Here is an 18,055-nt window from a genome sequence, read left to right as displayed (position 1 = left end):
CTGTTTGGGCATCCACTCGGGAAATGAGACCGAATGTGGATAAATGTAAAGCTATGCGTCCAGATACACATAGTCTACACGCATCATATGTCCTAGAAGGAGTAGACTATTCACACAGCCGATTGCATCTGTGGTTCTATCCACACAGACGTTTTTTAAAGGGTTGTGAACAGACGTCAGACGGTAGGACCTGTTCTATTTTGTCTGTTTACACGGCCAGACATCCCCCCCATACCATTGAAGGGGATCTTTTTTAATGGCCGTTTTTCAGAAAAGCATCAGTGAAAAAGCGGACGTTGAAAATAGACCATTTATCCTTTTTTTAACTGACTTTTTACACGGGGGGAGGATTTGAGTGCACTTGTAGATCACACACCAAATAACCGCACAGTGCCAGTCAGCTGCTTCTAAGGCTCGCAGAATACGGTTGTGTATTAAAGAAGTTTTCCTGTCCTCATGTTAGGCTATGAATAGCCAGCACCCCCACCGATCAGCTCGGCCCAAGAACTACAGCTACATCCATTGCAGGTAGTGATTGGAGCTGGTCACTCTGCATTAACCAGCTCTGTCCACTAACCACAATGGACGGAGCTGTAGTTCCAACATCCGGCACCAGAGCTGCTGCAAAACAGCTGGTCAGATAATGAGCAGGGTGTCGTACACCATTGGTGGCCTATACTAAGGATAGGCTTAACAACAGTAAAGGAGTGGACACCCCCTTTAATACTTATGTACTCTTCCCTTTCATTCGCACACCTTCCAATCTCTTGGTTGAGCTTCATGGACTTGCGTCTTTTCTCAATGTACTATATACTATACTGATGGACTATATATAGGACAGGCCATCCATATTGTTGGGGATCTGATTTGTGATACCCCTCAATCAGCTGCAGCCCCATCCTCTTCGTTATTTGCCAGGCACAGTGCCACACTTTTGTAAGTGGCTGTGCTTGGTATTGCAGCCCAGTCCCATTGATTTTGAATGGGATGAAGCTTAAGTGAACTGCAATAATAATACTGTGCAGAGCGGCACCTGTCAAACAAACAATGAAGGGAACGCAGTGGTGCAGCTGGATAACCACCTTTAAGGGTAAATGCACACGTTCAGGATTTATGTGCGGACAACCCACACTGAAATCCGCAGGGAAATCCGTGCAGTCAATCAGCATCAATTGGTGCGGATTTTCCTCTCCCCATTGAAGTGAATGGAGAAAATCCAGTCAGGAAAAATCAAATTGACATGCTGTGGATTTTAAAATCCGCACCGTAGGTCAAAATCTAAGTGAAAAAAAAAAAAAAAAAAAAAAAAAAAAAATCAGCATTGTGTGCATGAGAATTTCGAATTCTCATAGAATACAATGTACATGACGGTGCGGATTTTCTGCGTGCAAATCTGCACTCGATCCAGATCGTGTTCATTTACCCTAAAGGCTATGGACACCTTAAATGTATTTTTTTATTTTTGCATTTTACTCATTTTGGGCAAAAAAATGTTTTTTGTCAATTAGTCTTTATTAAAAATGTTCAACTGTTTCTGAGATACAAGGGTTAAAAAAAAAAAATAACAGTCTGTTTTCAAGCGATCATAGTCTGTTTTCTTGGAAATAAGTCTCCTGACGGCTCATGTGAAGCTCATATCTCTAATCTCCTGACCACATAAGCTCTGATTATAGCTGAATATGGCTTAAAGGGGTTCTGCAGTTTTTTCTGCATCTGATCTGTGGGGGTCCGACACCCGGGACCCCTGCCGATCAGCTGTTTAAGAAGGCAGCGGCGCTGGCAGTAGTGCTGCGGCCTTCTCGCTGTTTACTGCAGGCCCAGTGACGTCACGACTAGTATCAATGGCCGGGGAGGGGCTAAGCTCTGTTCACTTAGCCGTGCCCAGGCCAGCGATACTAGTCGTGACATCACTGGTCCTACGGCAACAGCTAGAAGGCCGCGGCACTACTGCCAGAGCGGCTGCCTTCTTAAACAGGGATCAGCAGGGGTCCCGGGTGTCGGACCCCTGCAGATCAGATGCTGATGATCTATCCAGAGGATAGATCATCAGTTTAAAAGCAGAACCCCTTTAAATAAGTAGTTATGAGATCAGGAGTTCAGAATTAAGAGTTACACATGAGCTGTCAGATGACAGGATTCAAAGAAAACAGACTGATAGCTTGCAGACAGATTTTTAACCCTGGTATCTCAGAAAATGGCTGAACATTTTTTAATAAAGACTCATTGAAATGATTTTTAGCTCAAAATGAGTAAAAAGGAATCTTAAAAAATGCCTCCGAAGGTGTCCATGGCCTTTAAAAAACGTGTAAAAGAGACCAGCAAGAAAAAAAAGGCAAAAACCCTTACATGTTGTGGATTCACAACAAACAGTACAAAGCAAAGCAATGACAGGACATAAAACACACCTCCAAATAACAGATACTAAAACTGGAACACAGACACGATCACTGGCACAGACGCACATAAAACAGCACAGACCAGGCTTTCTTTACCTAAATGCAAACTGGATGACGATCCATGTGATGGAAGTGACGGCGGCGGGGTTAGTGAATGCCCGGGCGTTTGGCTTGGAAGAGGCATACCTATTGGGCTTGGAGATGAGGAGAATCCCAGGCTATTGTAAAAGGGTTGCCCTATGGGTGCCAGGCTGCTGCCAGACCTTTTGTACAAGTCCGAACTAGCAGACAGAGAATCTCTTCTCGAGCCACTACCACCGGCAGAATTCCCGACTGTGTGGAAAACAGACAGAAATACACAACTGAAAACTAGACAGTGCTCATGAAGGAATATCCCAGACTGCAAGACGATGAACAGAGATGACACTGAAGAAAACTGACACACGCCGAGAGAGAGAGAAAAAAATCCTGTAATCCGACGTTTCCTAGACCTGATATCAGGCGTCTGAGGACAACACCTCAAGAAATAACTACTTTCTGTAAATCCAGTTCTTAGGGACTTTCAAATACTTCATAAAATGTTGATGTGATTCATAATCAGATCATAGACTTTTTCTTAGGTGGTATTCACTTTTAAAGGGAATGTAGCACCTATAATTTCACTAATTAAACCAGATATTGATATAGATCCTGCAGGATTTCAGGATTTTATATAATATAGATAATGACATGGACAATTTAAAATTAAAACAAAAATATGTTTGACATAAAAGCTAAAATAGGTCATTTTTCTGATGACATATCCCCTTTAAATCTGTAACAACGTAAAAGGTCCTAGGCTTAAAATTACAACCTACAATATCATAAAACTACGAATGCTGCTATATGCCACAGGTTCTCTGCTTAACCCCTTAAAAACCACAATATTTTTGGCCTTAAACTGGTTATAACGAGATTAAAACTTATCACCTATCCACAGAATAAGCGATGAGTGTTTGACCAGAGAGAGTCCGTATGACTGACCCAGCGGACACTTCTTACAGTGTCCGACTCTTTTTAAAAACTATGTGGGAAATTTATTAAGACTGGTGTTTCTTACGCTAGTGTGTGTATATGTATATACACACACACACACACACACACTAGCATGAGATGTGCCAAAAGTATTGAGAGGCGCATGACCCTTAGGCTTCTTGCACGCTTGCACGCGCTCCCCCCCCCCCCCCCCCCGTTTACGTTCAGTTTTTTGCCTTCCGTATACAGTACCATTCATTTCAATTGGTCCGCAAAAAAATGGGATCTACCCCGTATGCATTCCGTTTCCGTATTTCCGTTTAAAGATAGAACATGTCCTATAAAGGGTCCATTCACACGTCTGTATGGGTTTTGTGGATCTGCAAAACACGGACATGTGCGTTCCGCCTTGCGGACAAGACTAGGACATGTCTGCAGATGCAGACAGCACATTCCGGCCCCATTAAAATAAATGGGTCCGCACCTGTTCCGCAAAATTGCGTAACGGTTGCGGACCCGTTTTGAAGACGTGTGAATGGACCCTTATTGTTCACATAAAGGACAAGGATAGTACTGTTCTATTAAGGGCCAGATGTTCCGTAAAAAAATGAATGCACACGGATGTCATCCGTATTTTTAGCAGACTGCAAAACATTGAAAAAGCCATACGGTCGTATGCAATAGGCCTTAGAGGGAATCTGCAGTACTGCTGATATGGAGTGCAGGTCACTTTCTTTTCACTTCCCCTCGTTCCCCATGCGGTCAGCGGTCACAGCTGCTTTGAAATACATTGTCAGGACTGCTGTGCACGCTCACATGAGTCCTCTCCATTATGTTAGAACAGCTCAGCAGTCCTGTGCATTTCCGTGCAGCTCATAGCGCTGACAGCAGGGAATGGAGTGCAGTAGAAAAATTAAAATTAGTGATCTGCTATCTTTTAATATTTCCATATCTAAAGAAGGTCTGTGCACCAGAAAATGAGATCTATGCCAGCCAGGAGCTAGCTTAAAATTTCCACTGTAATGTATGACAGTTTTCTGACACAGGTTTTGGTAAATTTGTTGGTCAGCTCCCTACCTAATAGCGGCGACTGGGACGTAAAAGGCAGTTTTCTGTAAAAATGCCAGTGCGTTTCGCACTAAAACATAGATCTCTGTAATTTGAAAGTCTGCCAGTATTTCATGCCGCTTGAGGTTAGGGCATCATTAATCTACTTAAATGTTCTCTGTAAAATTAAACATGGAACACAATTTCCATTTACAATATCCTTTCTCCTAAAAGCACTGACTGTCAGCTTTTCCATATCTCCAGGATCACCAACGTACCTGATCCAAAGCCGCCAAAGGCCGAGCCAATAGCTGCACCCAGAGAGGTGCTGCTTCCAAATCCCAGAGATGTGTTTCCAGGTTGCCCGGGTGCATGTGAAAATAGAGAACTGCTCTGGGAGCTGTTGGTCAGGGAGTTATTTCCATAGAATGAGCTGGAATGGAGGTTGGCATTAGGCTGGGACTGCTGCTGTTGGGGTTGCTGCTGCTGAGGGGCCAATTGGCGGAAGATGCCATTCGTGGCTGCTGTGAGGTTGTTTGCACCAGTGGCAGATACTGCAGCTGCTGTCAGGAAAGAATGAAAGGGGGTGAATTTAGAATCCGTTAAAAAAAATATGCCAGCAGCTTCAAAATTATACTGGAGAGCAGCGGTTTTTTTTTTTTTGCACTGTTATAGTTACAATAATTGTGTGTAGTATTTTTTTATTTTTTTTTTTATTTTTTTTTGTGGGATAACCTTTTAACATACTACAACTGGTATACAAGCATGAACCCTTGTAATACTGCTAAACAGACCATCTACCACATACACATACCTGCTTGTGCAGCTGCAGGGCTGATGAGGACTGGCGTGGATGCCACTAGCCGCACTTGGGCAGCAAGCCCTGCTCTTGCTCCAGGACCAACCACCAAGGCACCATTCTGATCGTAATAGGCAGTGGGAGCAAGAACTTGGTAGCCTGCAACGGGAAAAATAAAGGAGTTCCACCACTGTTCTTTACCAACCATCGGCCAAGATGTATATTACCTCATCACACCTGACATGCTAGTAGCCAGACTTTGTCCAAATGCAAGGGCAGAATTTGCCGCTGCGAGCGAGTCAGTCTGCTGTCCCTGCTGTCCTTGGCTGGGAGTGAGTGGACGCTGGTTGGCTGCAGCCCTCATTACCTAAAACATATCCGTTATTGTGAGCTGAATAGCAGCGCTGGTCAGAATATATACAAATATAATATAGATTGATATTTGGCAGTTAAGTCATATTTAAAGGGCATCTGTCAGCAGATTTGTACCTATGACACTGGCTGACCTGTTACACGTGCGCTTGGCAGCTGAAGGCATCTGTGATGGTCCCATGTTCATATGATGTTTTAATATATGCAAATGAGCCTTTAGGAGCAACGGGGGCGTTGCCGTTACACCTAGAGGCTCTGCTCTCTTTAACTGCCGTGTCCTCAACACCGACAGGACCAGGCAGTAGAAATCTCATTATGACTGGCCCCGTCAAAATGGAGAGGGCGTGGCAAGTGCAGAAAGAGAAGAGCTTTTAGGTGCAATGGCAACGCCCAAGTTGCTCCTAGAGGATCATTTGCATATATTAAAACTTCATTTTTCTCAGCAATGTGGGCACATATGAACATGGGACCAACACAGATGAATATGCGCTTGGTAGCTGAAGGAAACAGGTCAGATACTTTCAAATGTACAAATCTGTCAACAGATGCGCTTTAAGATCTACACCAATTGGTTTATTTTATAATTTTTACCACAGTTATGCCTCATTAACACTTCAGTGTTTGGTCAGTGATTTCCATCAGTGATTTTGAGCCAAAACCAGTTGCGGCTCTAAACATAGACCAGGTGCAGATCTTTCCATTACACCCCATGTCTGAGGAGGCTCTGCACCTGGTTTTGGCTCACAGTCACTGACGTGTGAATGAGGCTTTATTGTCCTCTCTGGCTAAATGATAGACTGGCAATTTTATATGCAATCCAATTAATTTAAATGAACCTGCGTTGGATCAGTACCTGCTGCTGACCCTGGTTTGCTTGTGTTGCCGCCTGTTGGTTGTTGCTGTTAGCGGCAGAGGCCGCAGCGGCGGCGGCAGCCTGCTGTTGAAACAGTCCAGCTGGATATACTCCCCAGGGTACGCCATAATATTGTGGTGGTACAACCGCAGGTCCTGTGAGGAAACACCAATAAAAGCCTCATCAGTAATTCACTACTCTATTAACTTACCGAACAAAAGGCGGATTAACATTAAAAGAGCTAACTAAACTTTTATACAAGTTTATTTTAAACTTTTCTAAATAGCCCCAAAATAATTTTGTTAATAAACTTAATTTATTAATAAAGTTGTTTAGTAACTTAAAAAGTTATCCAAAATTCTTGACAGTACATCATTCCCGTCAGCGCTGTACGGATTTCTGCTGATGTACAGAACTCTGCACCGGAGGGAGCACAGATCGCGGTCCTGCCTGCAGTCCCCCAAAGCTAATTCTGGCACAGCACATTGGTACCCTGTATTGATGCGCACTGCCAGGTTTTAGCTGATTGGAGCAGGCTCCTGCCTGTGCACGCGCTTCTCTCAGTTCCAAGGCTCTCGTACCGATGTGGTAAAGAGAGCTTTGAGCTGAGAGGAGCGCGTGCACAGGCAGGAGCCTGCACCAATCAGCTAAAACCTGGCAGAGTGCATCAGGGCTCACACTGGTGCCTAGCAGTGCCGGGGTCCTGGGTGAGAATCTGACCAAGGACCACATTTGCATGGAGTTTGTATGTTCTCCCCGTGCTTGCGGGGGTTTCCTCCAGGTTCTCCGGTTTCCTGCCACACTTCAAAGACATACTCAGAGGGACCTTAGATTGTGAGCCCCATTGGGGACAGCCTGATGCTAACATCTGTAAAGTGCTGTGGAATATAGCAGCGCTATATAAGTGCGTAAAATAAATAATATAAGTTTAGTTACTCTTTGTCTTAGAAGTTTCACTTCTGTGACAGGTAGAAGCAATGTAAGGCTTACATAATTCATGATATAGGTGTCCCATTGATTAAGCAAGCTCTAAGTGCATGAATAACTAGCTGCACAGTGACTGTACATATATACCGGTAACTAATGCAACACCTAACATGCATACACATACCTAAAGTTGCAGCAAGACCAGCAGCGGTGTATGGATCTGTGCCAGGGTGAGCGGTGCTAATGATGTAAGGGTTTGGCATGAAGGCAGCTGGTGCCAGGCCTGCAGAGAACATGCCTGCTGGAGGACAAAGAAACCTTTATTAAAATCATGAAGCACGAGCAAGTGAAGGCCAGCAGCACGTCAGAGAAAACAAAGAGCAGCTTAATCACCCAGATACATTCATGCACGTAGATGACAAATATTCAGAGCCACCTATATGCATAGAAGCGAAGGTTAGATTGGGAGAGGTCTGACTGCAGGTGCCCGATGCCTCATCTAAAACACCTCCTAACTGTAGTCATGTTGGAGAACATCTTGTAGTTTGATAAGGGTCCCAACAGTTGGACCTGCAGCAGCCTAACACTCACCCATGGGGTGGTAAATATATATCTAAATGCTCCTGCAGGCCGTATTAACTGTGGAGAAAAAGCTGCCTATGGTAAATGCTGCCAGCAGCACAGATCATGGATAGAATTTAGCCAAGAAATCAAATACTGGTGACTTCAGCAGCCAAAGTGTGATTGGACAGCTTTAGGTCACAGTGCGGAGCGCAGGCTGGGCAGTGATGGCGCCTATTGATAAGTAATAGCTTACTATGCCATACACTGGCCTAGATACATTATTAGGCTAATGTTATGTATATGAATACAAGAGGCTAATGGAACCCAGTAGTTATATAAAAGGAAATCTTCACATACCGATGTGTTGCTGCTGTGCTGCCGCCAGCGCATACTGTTGTTGCTGCTGTTGTTGGGCTGCATTTAATTGCTGCACCGTTAATGCATTAGGCCTCTGGAAGAGCTAGGGGGAATAAAAGCATTTTACAGATTACTCAGGAAAAAACACATTATGCTGAGTTACAGGGGTTGTCCCAAGATTAAAACTTATCTATTCTATGGATAGAAGCTAAGTGTGATTGGTGGGGGTACGACTGCTGGGACACCACAAATGATAAGAATGGTGCCCTGTGTCTTCCCCCAGATAAATGGAGGAGAGGCTGAGCATGCACGCTGCCACTCCAGCTAGGTAAAGTACTGGCTAAATCAGGGATGGCCAACCTGCGGCTCTCCAGCTGCTGTAAAACTACAATTCCCACCATGCCCTGCTGTAGGCAGATAGCTGTAGATAGTCTGGGCATGCTGGGAAGTGTAGTTTTGCAACAGCAGGAGAGCCGCAGGTTGGCCATCCCTGGGCTAGATGTATGAAGACATACTGGAAGTTCTCCATGGTATGAAGACTTGTTTGCAATGCTCTATGGGAAAAGAATACAAAAGGCGGTATCTCCCAAGGAAAGAGACCCACGTCACTGTCGTCACCTTGACTCATAGGGAGCCAGTTCCAAAAGGTGAAGCCAACAAGCTGATTCTCTTTCCCTGGGAGATACCTCTCTGCATATTCTTTTTCCATGGACAATTGCCAACAAGTCTCCATACACAGCTGGTCTCTTAAAGACCCTTGGCCTGTAACTTTGTGATTTATTTAATCTTACAAAATGAAGTCATGGCAGAGCACTTCAAACTTTGATAAGCCCAATCAAAAAAAGGAAATGTTCCTTTTTTAGGAAACTAACAGTAATACTACTGAAGAACCAACCTGCTGCTGGGTGTTGTAGTCAAACAGCCCTACACCCCCTCCTGCAGAGTCCATTGGTAGTGGGTTCCCGGGGTAGTCAAACTGCAGTGAATCCAGGCCAACTTGTTCTATGCCATCCAGGTTCTGTCCTTCAGGGCTGACAAACTCATCTGTGAGGGGCTTGTTGACCATAGGATTTGAAAGCTGCCCTAACCCTTCAGTCATATTTTGGTTCTGGCCAATTCTATCCGCTATTTCTGTTGGAGAAGCTTGGCGGCTTCCTGGAGTGCGACTGTCATAAAAAAAAAAACACACAAATGAGTGATCCAATACAGAAATAATAAATTACCAGAAGAGAAATAATATCAGATTGAGAGGGTTCTTTAAAGGGGTTGCGCACTAATTTTCAGACCATTTAGACTGGCGGGACCCACGCTGGTGATTAGACTTACCTGATCCCCAGCTCATTCACTCCCGGGCCTCCTCTCGTCTTGGGTCCCTCTATGTAAAACTTCCTGTTTGATGCCGCTGCTCCCCTTACGTCACGTCAAATGCTCATGCGGCGGCAAACCATAGCCGGGACCCAGGTAAGTACAACCAATAACGAGGGTCCCGCCAATCTGAGAGGTCTGGAAATTAGTACACAGCCCCTTTAAGACTCCAGCTATTATAGACATTCTCAAAAAAAATAAAAATCCTAATTCTTACTTAAATTCTTTGCAGTCGGCATCAATCCCGTTAGGAAGCCCTCGGCCATTTAATTTGGAGACTTCATCACCGTCGGTGGACATCAGGTCACGTTTCTTTTCTTCTTCGAATGGTGAAGGTTTGCTTTTCTGCTCTGCCTTCTCTGGTCTATCTAAATCACAGTCTCTAACACCCTGCAGATAAGAGGAGTGATTAAATCTTCCCATGTCATGGACATCTTAATACTGTGGCAGTAATAATCCCTGATGAAAACCCCATCCATCATTTGGTCCCATTTTCACATGAGGAAGAATACAATGGGTCCGTCAGATTTATTTTTCTGGAGAGAATATCACAGCAGGCGACACTATACCGGCCGTCAAAGAGCAACTAATGCAAGTCCTGAAAACTAGATATAAACCAAATCAAATAAGTCAAAACATATTAGACTTGGTCATTTATTTATTTATTAGGGACATTGATTCAATATCAAAATGGCAAAAGTATGCGAACCTTTTGGATTAGAAGATAATTTGAAGGTGAAATTAGGGTGTTTTCAATCAATGGGATGACAACCAGGTGTGAGTGAGTAAAGAACAGAGATCTATCAAAGTCTGATCTTCACAACACGTTTGTGGAAGTGTATCATGGCAAGAACTAAGGAGACTTCTGAGGACCTCAGAAGAACAGCTGTTTTTGCTCATCAGGTTGGAAAAGGTTACAAAATCGTCTAAAGTTTGGACCCAACCAATCAACAGTCAGACAGATTGTGTACCCCAGGAGGGGTCAACCAACAAAAGATCACGCCAACAGCAAGGCGTGTAACAGTTCACCAGGTCACAAAGGAACCCAAACTAACCTCTAATCAACTAATGGCCTGTCTCCCATTAACCAATGTTCACGAGTCCATTATCAGGAAAACACACAGAACAACAATGGTGTGCATGGCAAGATTGCAAGTACCAATATGCTGCTCTCCAAAAATAACCTTGCTGCCCATCTGCAGTTTGCTAAAGACTAAAGCCAGAAGCCTACTAGAACAATGTTTTATGGACGGATGAGTCCAAAACAATAACTTTTTGGTTTAAATGAGAAGCATTAATTTTAGAAAAAACAAAACACTGCATGCCAGAAGAGCTTATGCCATCTGTGAAACATGGTGGTTGTGGTAGTATCCTGGTATGGGCCTGTTTTGATGCACCTGGGCCAGGACGGCTTACCATTATTGATGGAACTATGAATTCTATGCAAATTTTAAAGGAAAATGTCGGGACATCTGTCTGAGAGCCAAATCTCAAGTGAACATGGGTCATGCAGCAAGACACTGACCCTAAGCACACAAGTTGTTCTACCAAAGAATGGTTAAAGAAGAATACAATTAAAGTTTGGGAATGGTCAGGTCCAAGTCCTGACCTTAATCCAATGGAAGTGTTGTGGATAAACCTGAGAAGTGAGCAGTTTATGGAGGAAACCCATCAACATAGAGTTGAAACTATTTGTAAGGAGGAATGGGCTAAAATTCCTCCAAGCTGAAGTGCGGGACTAATCAGCAATTACCAGAAATGTTTAGTTGAAGTTATTGCTGCACAAGGCGGTCACACCAGATACTGAAAACAAAGGCTCACATCCTCTTTCCACTCACATACATGTGATATTGGATCATTTTTCTTACTAAATAAATGACCAAATCTAATATTTTTGACTCTTGATTTAGTTATCTACTTTTAGGACTTGTGTGAAAACCTGATGTAGTTGTAAGACCCCTGTAAGGTATCATGCACACAACCGTATGCCCTCCGAGACATACGGTCCATGAGCGGGCAATATGTCCCGGAGCGGCATACATCGTGCGCATGAGAGCGCACAGCATCATAGGTTACCATGATACTGTGTGAATCGGGCCGCCCGCGGGACTATTGTCCTGTATTCATATGAGTGCAGGACTGTAGTCCCACAGGTGGCCAGATGCGCAAGGTATAGTAACCTATGATGCTGTGTGCTCCCGTGCGCACGATGTATGCCGCTCCGGGACATATGGCCCGCTCAATGTCTCGGTCAGGTGCATGAGCCCCAAGTCTCCACAGGATAGGACTGCACTGCATGGCACAACTGAAGTGACCCGGGTGCATCCTCGGCAGCAGAAAGTCACATCTCACAGTCAACACTGCACGTAGACATCTAGGTGTACATCCATGTGCTGAATGACGCAGGATTCTATACCGCACACTCACGTAGGCTCCTTTCCTGAATCTTGGGTCGAGTTTATCGGCTGGTGAGGAGCTCAAGACATATTCCACCATGCTGACTCCCAGACCGCCGCTTTCTGAGCGTGGCGACAGCACAGAGTTGACGTCATGATTTCCCTGAAAGCCTTGCCCGGGTCTCCTCTGCACCATGATCGGCTGTGACATGGAATGGTCTACAAGAGAAGAAATGGTAAAACCATTAAACCCAGCTCCTGCCCTCCACATCTCAGGTCTTACATGTAAAGATGTATTTGGCAAGCAGATTGCACGTAAGCAACAAATTGGAGAAAAATCACTTACTGTGGGACACATTTTCATTCTTACTTTTTCAGGCGTCCAGTCCTAGTTTTTGACTAAACACAATTATGAGATCCACACGCAAAACAAAATCGATCCTCAATTATTAAGAAACGCGTGGCAGATACCAGGGGTCCTTTTCTTACCAGTGGTTTCTGTTCATTCCGACTAGGCTGTAATGTACTAACTGGCTAGTAAGTAAAGCTGCAGTATTAAGTATGGGGGAGGGACGAAGCCCCAGATGTCATAGGAAAGAAAGAGGACCTGAAACTCCTAGTAGAAAAGTGAAACACTTTTCAATTTTATCCAAGTTATGCCCCTCGTTGGACTAGGCACAGATAATTATGCCTTAGGGTAAATGCACATGATCAGGATTGCGTGAAGATACTGGAGCTGATGAGTTTTTATAAAGGAAAATGTTCTTTTTAATAATTTAAATAACTTTTCTTATTAGAGTACTCAATTAATCATTGTATTAATCGATAGAATATTTGATTACTAAAATAATCGATAGCTGCAGCCCTACGGTCAGTGTTTGGTCAGCGATCTGCATAAGGCCTCCTGCACACGAACTTGTGCGCCCCGTGGCCGTGTTGCAGGGAACTGAGCCCTTAGCTAGAACAAAGAGATACTCTACAAAATCCTCATGAGCCAAGGCCTCCGCACCGCTATCTATTATATGATCAGCTATTCATTTTCCCTATAGAAAAAAAAACAGGCCTCATCAAGTGTTCAATGTCCTGCAGCGGAATCGAAGAATACCACAATTCCCTTTGAAATTAATGTGTTGCTGGTGTGATGTACCGAAGCGCTGGGACATCCAGAACCAGAAGCGGTCGTATCGATTCTGGTCAACCGAAGAGGGTCCCGAAATCCCCTCACAATTTGAAAACAAGGCTATTTACACAAGCCCACCACTGTAAGATCACAGATAATTCTGCATAGAGGCACCCTGGCTGGAGATCAGCCCCATAAGGCTACCCGACACGTTGCAGATTACACATGGAAAAAGCGCAGCGTGATACAGTAGCAGCAAAGTGTGCGAGATTAGACAAATCTCAGGTACACTCTGCTTTTTTGTTCAGTGTGTAAGACGTGTGGAAAATATGCATCAATTCCACAACAAAAACCGCAAGGAACAAGTGCAGTTTTTGGGGCGGATTCGGTGAGGAGAAACACAAAAAATCCACATAAAAAATAAAAATAAAACATTGATTTTGTTTTGAAACCCGCAACCGTGCACACAGGTGGCATTAGGGTTCCCTCACACACAGTTATACCTCAGGCATTTTTTTCTTTTTAGGGGGGAATCCATCAAATAGACCTGACAATCCGTTTTTTTGAGGCGTTCTTAGTATGTATTAGCACCTGATTTATATTATTTATATTTTAGGGGAAAGTATGTGCCCTTCTGTAATGTCACATTGGTAATAAAAATAAAATAAAAAAAGCCTGCAAAAACTAAATTTATCGTGAAAAACGATGCTCAGGTGCACAGACCCATTGACATGAATGGGTCGGGCTTCAGTCCAGATGCAGTGCGTTTGCATCACACTTTGCACTCTGATGGAAAACTCGCTTGTGTGAATGAGGCCTAACTGATGGATATACCTTAAGTGTGAACTAGGCCTTAACCACCTCCGGACCGCCTAACGCAGATGTGCGGTCCGGAGGCGGCAGCCCTGCGCACGACGACGCATATACGCGTCATCTCGCGAGCGCCGGGATTTCCTGTGAACGCGCGCACACAGGCGCGCGCGCTCACAGGAACGGAGGGTAAGCGAGTGGATCTCCAGCCTGCCAGCGGCGATCGCTCGCTGGCAGGCTGGAGATCCGAATTTTTTAACCCCTAACAGGTATATTAGACGCTGTTTTGATAACAGCGTCTAATATACCTGCTACCTGGTCCTCTGGTGGTCCCTTTTGTTAGGATCGACCACCAGAGGACACAGGTAGGTCAGTAAAGTCGCACCCAAACACTACACTACACCCCCCCCCGTCACTTATTAACCCTTTATGAACCCCTGATCACCCATGATCACCCCATATAAACTCCCTGATCACCCCCCTGTCATTGATCACCCCCCTGTCATTGATCACCCCCCTGTCATTGATCACCCCCCTGTCATTGATCACCCCCCTGTCATTGATCACCCCCCTGTCATTGATCACCCCCCTGTCATTGATCACCCCCCTGTCAGGCTCCGTTCAGATGTCCGTATGATTTTTACGGATCCACGGATCGGATCCGCAAAACACATGCGGACGTCTGAATGGAGCCTTACAGGGGGGTGATCAATGACAGGCGGGTGATCACCCATATACACTCCCTGATCACCCCCTGTCATTGATCACCCCCCTGCAAGGCTCCATTCAGACGTCCGCATGTGTTTTGCGGATCCGATCCATGGATCCGTAAAAATCATACGGACGTCTGAATGGAGCCTTACAGGGGGGGTGATCAGTGACAGGGGGGGTGATCACCCTGATCACCCCCTGTCATTGATAACCCCCCTGTAAGGCTCCATTCAGACGTCCGCATGCGTTTTGCGGATCCGAAAAAATCATACGGACGTCTGAATGGAGCCTTACAGGGGGGGTGATCAGTGACAGGGGGGGTGATCACCCTGATCACCCTCTGTCATTGATAACCCCCCTGTAAGGCTCCATTCAGACGTCCGCATGTGTTTTGCGGATCCGATCCATGTATCCATGGATCCGTAAAAATCATACGGACGTCTGAATGGAGCCTTACAGGGGGGGTGATCACCCTGATCACCCCCTGTCATTGATAACCCCCCTGTAAGGCTCCATTCAGACATCCGCATGTGTTTTATGGATCCGTAAAAATCATACGGACGTCTGAATGGAGCCTTACAGGGGGGGGGGGGGGGGGGTGATCAGTGACAGGGGGGTGATCGCCCCCTGTCATTGATAACCCCCCTGTAAGGCTCCATTCAGACGTCCGCATGTGTTTTGCGGATCCGATCCATGGATCCGTAAAAATCATACGGACGTCTGAATGGAGCCTTACAGGGGGGGTGATCAGTGACAGGGGGGGTGATCACCCTGATCACCCCCTGTCATTGATAACCCCCCTGTAAGGCTCCATTCAGACATCCGCATGTGTTTTATGGATCCGTAAAAATCATACGGACGTCTGAATGGAGCCTTACAGGGGGGGGGTGATCAGTGACAGGGGGGTGATCACCCCCTGTCATTGATAACCCCCCTGTAAGGCTCCATTCAGACGTCCGCATGTGTTTTGCGGATCCGATCCATGTATCCATGGATCCGTAAAAATCATACGGACGTCTGAATGGAGCCTTACCAGGGGGGTGATCAATGACAGGGGGGTGATCCGGGAGTCTATATGGGTGATCACCCCCCTGTCATTGATCACCCCCCCCCCCCGTAAGGCTCCATTCAGACATTTTTTTGGCCCAAGTTAGCGGAAATTTTTTGTTTGTTTTAGTTTTTTCTTACTAAGTCTCATATTCCACTAACTTGTGTCAAAAAATAAAATCTCACATGAACTCGCCATACCCCTCACAGAATCCAAATGCGTAAACATTTTTAGACATTTATATTCCAGACTTCTTCTCACGCTTTAGGGCCCCTAAAAAGCCAGGGCAGTATAAATACCCCACATGTGACCCCATTTCGGAAAGAAGACACCCCAAGGTATTCCGTGAGGGGCATATTGAGCCAATGAAAGATTGAAATTTTTGTCCTAAGTTAGCGGAAAGTGAGACTTTGTGAGAAAAAAAAAAAACAAAAAAAAAAATCAATATCCGCTAACTTATGCAAAAAAATTATAATTTCTATGAACTCGCCAGGCCCCTCATTGGATACCTTGGGGTGTCTTCTTTCCAAAGTGGGGTCACATGTGGGGTATTTATACTGCCCTGGCTTTTTAGGGGCCCTAAAGCGTGAGAAGAAGTCTGGGATCCAAATGTCTAAAAATGCCCTCCTAAAAGGAATTTGGGCACCTTTGCGCATCTAGGCTGCAAAAAAGTGTCACACATGTGGTATCGCCGTACTCAGGAGAAGTTGGGGAATGTGTTTTGGGGTGTCATTTTACATATACCCATGCTGGGTGAGAAAAATATCTTGGTCAAATGCCAACTTTGTATAAAAAAATGGGAAAAGTTATCTTTTGCCAAGATATTTCTCTCACCCAGCATGGGTATATGTAAAATGACACCCCAAAACACATTCCCCAACTTCTCCTGAGTACGGCGATACCAGATGTGTGACACTTTTTTGCAGCCAAGGTGGGCAAAGGGGCACATATTCCAAAGTGCACCTTTCGGATTTCACCGGTCATTTTTTACACATTTCGATTGCAAAGTACTTCTCACACATTTGGGCCCCTAAATTGCCAGGGCAGTATAACTACCCCACAAGTGACCCCATTTTGGAAAGAAGACACCCCAAGGTATTCCGTGAGGGGCATGGCGAGTTCCTAGAATTTTTTTTTTTTTGTCGCAAGTTAGTGGAATATGAGACTTTGTAAGAAAAAAATTAAAATAAAAAATCATCATCATTTTCCGCTAACTTGTGACAAAATAAAAAGTTCTATGAACTAACTATGCCCATCAGCGAATACCTTAGGGTGTCTACTTTCCGAAATGGGGTCATTTGTGGGGTTTTTCTACTGTTTGGGCATTGTAGAACCTCAGGAATCATGACAGGTGCTCAGAAAGTCAGAGCTGCTTCAAAAAGCGGAAATTCACATTTTTGTACCATAGTTTGTAAACGCTATAACTTTTACCCAAACCATTTTTTTTTTGCCCAAACATTTTTTTTTATCAAAGACATGTAGAACTATAAATTTAGCGAAAAATTTATATATGGATGTCGTTTTTTTTTGCAAAATTTTACAGCTGAAAGTGAAAAATGTCATTTTTTGGCAAAAAAATCGTTACATTTCGATTAATAACAAAAAAAAGTAAAAATGTCAGCAGCAATAAAATACCACCAAATGAAAGCTCTATTAGTGAGAAGAAAAGGAGGTAAAATTAATTTGGGTGGTAAGCTGCATGACCGAGCGATAAACGGTGAAAGTAGTGTAGTGCAGAAGTGTAAAAAGTGCTCTGGTCATGAAGGGGGTTTCAGCTAGCGGGGCTGAAGTGGTTAAAGAGGACCTTTCATGGGTCCAGACATTTTAAATTAAGCATCAGGATACGTAGGGCATAGTGCAGGGATCTAACTGCACTTACTATTTTTTCATGGCGCCGCTCCGTTTACCCGCTATGGCTGTAGTGCTGTCCAATCGCAGCGGAGAGCGTCAGGGGAAAAAAAAAAAAAAAGTTGCCTTCTCCCTGACGCTCTCCGCTGTGATTGGACTGCACTACAGCCAGGGGAGAAGGAGACACCCACGGAGAACGACTGTCTCCACCTCATTGCTCCGATGCTAAAATTATCATACTAGGCAGGAGAATACAACGGGGGCCACAGCGGGTGAACGGAGCGGCGCCATGAAAAAATAGTAAGTGCAGTTAGATCCCTGCACTATGCCCTACGTATCCTGATACTTTAAAATGTCTGGACCCATGAAAGCTTCTCTTTAAGGCCTAGTTCACACTTAAGGTATATCCATCAGTTAGGCCTCTTTCA

The 18,055-nt window shown here is 44.7% G+C and overlaps 1 protein-coding gene across 4 annotated transcripts in view; it reads right to left on the bottom strand.

Moving 5' to 3' along the window:
- Positions 1–18,055, bottom strand: part of PUM2 (pumilio RNA binding family member 2) — a 56,437-nt gene that overhangs the window by 17,309 nt on the left and 21,073 nt on the right. The window contains exons 5-14 of one of the 4 annotated variants that reach the window (XM_044289533.1): positions 12,122–12,309; positions 9,912–10,084; positions 9,225–9,495; positions 8,330–8,432; positions 7,593–7,709; positions 6,482–6,636; positions 5,494–5,623; positions 5,272–5,415; positions 4,736–5,020; positions 2,583–2,729 (exon numbers count right to left, since the gene is read on the bottom strand). In XM_044289533.1, the coding sequence (XP_044145468.1) occupies positions 2,583–2,729; positions 4,736–5,020; positions 5,272–5,415; positions 5,494–5,623; positions 6,482–6,636; positions 7,593–7,709; positions 8,330–8,432; positions 9,225–9,495; positions 9,912–10,084; positions 12,122–12,309 (1,713 nt within the window). Of the gene's footprint in view, positions 1–2,492; positions 2,730–4,735; positions 5,021–5,271; positions 5,416–5,493; positions 5,624–6,481; positions 6,637–7,592; positions 7,710–8,329; positions 8,433–9,224; positions 9,496–9,911; positions 10,085–12,121; positions 12,310–18,055 lie in introns of all 4 variants that reach the window. The other 3 variants (XM_044289532.1, XM_044289531.1, XM_044289530.1) reach the window with 3 other exon arrangements.

This window comes from Bufo gargarizans, chromosome 4 (genome assembly GCF_014858855.1).
Source record: "Bufo gargarizans isolate SCDJY-AF-19 chromosome 4, ASM1485885v1, whole genome shotgun sequence".
NCBI lineage: Eukaryota > Metazoa > Chordata > Amphibia > Anura > Bufonidae > Bufo > Bufo gargarizans.
This window is presented reverse-complemented; position numbering and strand designations above follow the sequence as displayed.